The 3,393-nt window shown below is 49.7% G+C and overlaps 1 protein-coding gene across 1 annotated transcript; it reads right to left on the bottom strand.

The window, feature by feature from the left end:
* Nucleotides 1-609: 609 nt before the first annotated feature.
* LOC131873449 (NADH-ubiquinone oxidoreductase chain 6-like) lies at nt 610-1,314 on the bottom strand (the record flags this gene model as incomplete). Its single annotated transcript, XM_059216330.1, has 1 exon — nt 610-1,314. A coding segment is annotated over one exon (705 nt), but the record flags the coding sequence as incomplete, so codon positions are not given.
* Between the last annotated feature and the right edge of the window lie 2,079 nt (nt 1,315-3,393).

Below are 3,393 nucleotides of genomic sequence, written 5' to 3'. Positions count from 1 at the left end.
TGGAACTCCCACCCGCCGGCCGCCACCACTATAGGACTCCATTCATTGGACGGATCGGAATCCATGGATGCATAGAAGGCAGGGCCCAACTATAGCTATAGCTATAGAAGGCTGCAAAGGGCTGGACAGAATCAAGCAACGAACGGACCGATTCACTCGACGGAAGCAACCAACCAAAGAAGTTATCGGGACCGAGGGCGGCTCGCTACAACAGATAACAAGAAAAGCCCTTACCTCAAGCACTTACAGAGAGAGCCAGGGACAACCCTTCCGACTTTAAACCCTCCTCTACTCTATACGCCCTCAACCCCAACCTACCTCTACTAGCAGAGCAGAGACACTCAAACACCCGGGGTGGGTTGGGAAGAAGGGCAGAGGAGAGGGACTACCCCACCCTACCCCGGGGTGGGGGGAAATGGTAGGAAGGTTCGGCATATAGCTTTCTTTCTTTCTTTCGCCCATAGAATTTGAGGGGCCAGCGTAAACTTTCTCAATCGTGCTCGGGGCACAACCTACCCCACCCCTACCCATGGATGTCGACCTGCCCCCCCCCCACATGGCCCACCCGCCCACCCCTACCCTGCCCCAATATTGGTGAGAAGTATTTCTTTATTGGGGCCTATAGATAGTAGGGGCGGAACCTGGGGTGGGTAGGTGTGGGTCTGTCGTCCTCCTCATCATAGTCCTCTTGGAATCAATAGCATTTTGTCGGAACACGTCCTGTCTCTTAACTCTAGTAGTCCTATGCATAGTCAGTACTGTAGCCCCAATCATGGCTACTGACAGAATTAGACTAGAAACCAAGAACCGAACGGAATAGTAGGTATGAAGTGAATTGCCCGATGTTTCCGAATTGGTCCAACCCTGTATTTCTCCAGCATGAACTGTATATCTCAGAGAGTTTGTACTTATGCTCGTTGGTAATAATGGAATGTGATCATTATCTGGGATGAGGGACATTTCCCACCAAGGGATCAGTCCAATAATACCGCTCACTGGTGGATAGCGCGATACCTTTTCGTGAATCTCCGCTATTTGAATATTCAACATCATGACCACGGGTAAGGATAAAACGGCAATAGCTCCTGTATGAACCACCGGGGAGATCATGGCGGGGAGGTCAGGACCTAACAAAATGGGTGAACCCGAGGTGTTGCGAAACACTGGGATGGAGGACGGAACGGGATGTACTGGATTCTTGGCGCGTACAACCATCAAACCGGAGACCAAAGCAGGGCTCGGCGAAACGGAAAGTATCGTAGTACGCCGTCCTTCCCTAGAATGGAACGGGCATGTTACGTATAGAATCGAGCCCTATTATTCTATTATGAAACTATAGTCCCACCCCGACTATGCCAACTATAGTTTCCGTCACTCTAGCAACTATTCAACTATTCTTTGGGGGGGTGGGGGGAATTATATGGGCCCTGCTAGATTAATAAAGAGGGTATGTAGATTTTCATTCTAGCAGGCTGAGGGCTACTCTCGATATTGGCGGGAGGATATAGGAGAAGTCCGGGTTGGGTGGGGCTCGATAGTTCAAACCCGGGTGCTGCCAACTAGATCTTCCCACCCACCGCCTCCGCGGGAGCCAATCCACCAACGGCCTGCACTCCACTGTTAAGTTAAGGGGAGAGGAGCTTAAGAGGATAGATGCTCCCCGGCTTGCAAGAAGGAATAGGAGTGATGGAGGCCACCTCATTACCAATAGTCTTGAATGCCTTGATTGAATCCCCAGATCGCATTGGTGAACCTCTCCATATTTGTTAGTTCAGTTCAGAAGAATAGAATGGAACAGCAGAACCCCTTAGAATAGTAGGGGCCTCCCACCCACCCCAGCTAATCCCTAAACTCTGTTCCCTACCAACTCCATCTGCCGAATCAAGACAGTATAGGGGCCTAGCCTTGCCAATCCGGATAGAGGAGTATTTTCATGCCCAGATGCTCCTCTCCTTCCAGATGTATTCCCTACCCAGATGCCCTACCTTGGATTCAAAAGCAAGAGATAGGAGTATGCCCCCGGAGCCTAAAATATTCTATGGGCCCCTACTATTCGGCCCCTTTTTCATATTATTCTAGCAAGCTCCCTACTATGGCAATAGGCCATCAAAATTGTAGGGGGAGGAGGATCTCCTATCAAAACCAGGCAGAGGTGTGGTGGCCCCTACCTTTCATTCATTACGGAAATGTTGGTTGCTCCAGTAAACCCTTCCATCCAAGAAAATGTATTCAAATGCCTCTTAATGGCATCAGCCCCTAGAAATTGTAGGGCGAGCCGTTCATTAATGACGTGCCCTACTATTCTATGGATGCGCTTGCACTCGACCTACAATTCTATGGGGCTAGAATCGCCCCATAGCCCCTCGACATTTTATGGTAGGGGAATAAGCTAGCCATAGAACAATAACCCTCCCCCCCCACCTCCCTATTCTAGTTATTGTAGGGGAGCCCCCCATAGCCCCTCGACATTTTATGCCCTTTCCCTTTCCCCTTTTCAATAGTAGGGGTAGGGGTAGGGGGGGCTAGAGTAACAATTCCCCCTACTTCTATGGGGGGGGGCCGTTTCCCAATGAGTAAGCTCCCGCCTCGGGAACAAGGCGGGGCCGATGCATATGCAGGAGCTACTAGTCCTTTCTGGTTACGTTTCCCAATACAATACAATCTAGTCGGCCAAGCAGATCGGATAAGGAAGGGTTATCGCCCGAGGCAGATCTTCGGCTCATCCAACTCCTCTGAGTTTCGCGGTGCAAATTTCTATGATGCCATACCGAAGTGGATCGGCGCTGCACTACACTATATGGATATAGCAGTGGTACACAAGACTATTAACTGAGTTATACATCCGAGGAAGGAGGTGGTTATCTGCTCGGTTACACATAATACTATAGCGATGGATGGTAGGCACGACCTATTCCTCTCTGTGCCCACAGCGCATAAGCATGATCCGCCTTACTCAACTATTCCAGATCGGCACGTCTCTTCTGAGATTTGACTTGGAGATGTTACTTCAAGGTGGATCGGAGAACCGACCTAACTATTCTCTATCCCTAGTTTTAGGCTCTGCTACTGTTGGTGGTACTGGGGCTACCGCTGAATCGACTGCTTAACCTGGATCTGTAACTGCATTATATGGACCTTTAGTAACCCAATTAATTGTAAGGGCTGCAGCTTTTTCTGCTCTATAAACAACGGAATTGACTCTTGCTCCTTCGACTGAGTCAACTGGTACCCTGCTAATGGGGGTTATGAATCAATATTAGATGCTACTGCCTCTCCAACTCCCCCAATTAATTAGCCTGCTAGAGTAAGGCAGCAGGGTGGGAATAGTAAAGTGGAGGAGTGGTTTGGCCGAGTTGAACCCAGCATCTTAGAGTGGAGAGGGAGAGAGGAGAG

The sequence above is a fragment of the Cryptomeria japonica genome, unplaced genomic scaffold (genome assembly GCF_030272615.1).
Source record: "Cryptomeria japonica unplaced genomic scaffold, Sugi_1.0 HiC_scaffold_1741, whole genome shotgun sequence".
Lineage (NCBI taxonomy): Eukaryota > Viridiplantae > Streptophyta > Pinopsida > Cupressales > Cupressaceae > Cryptomeria > Cryptomeria japonica.
Note: the sequence above shows the minus strand (reverse complement) of the source record. Positions and strands in the feature narration are given on the sequence as shown.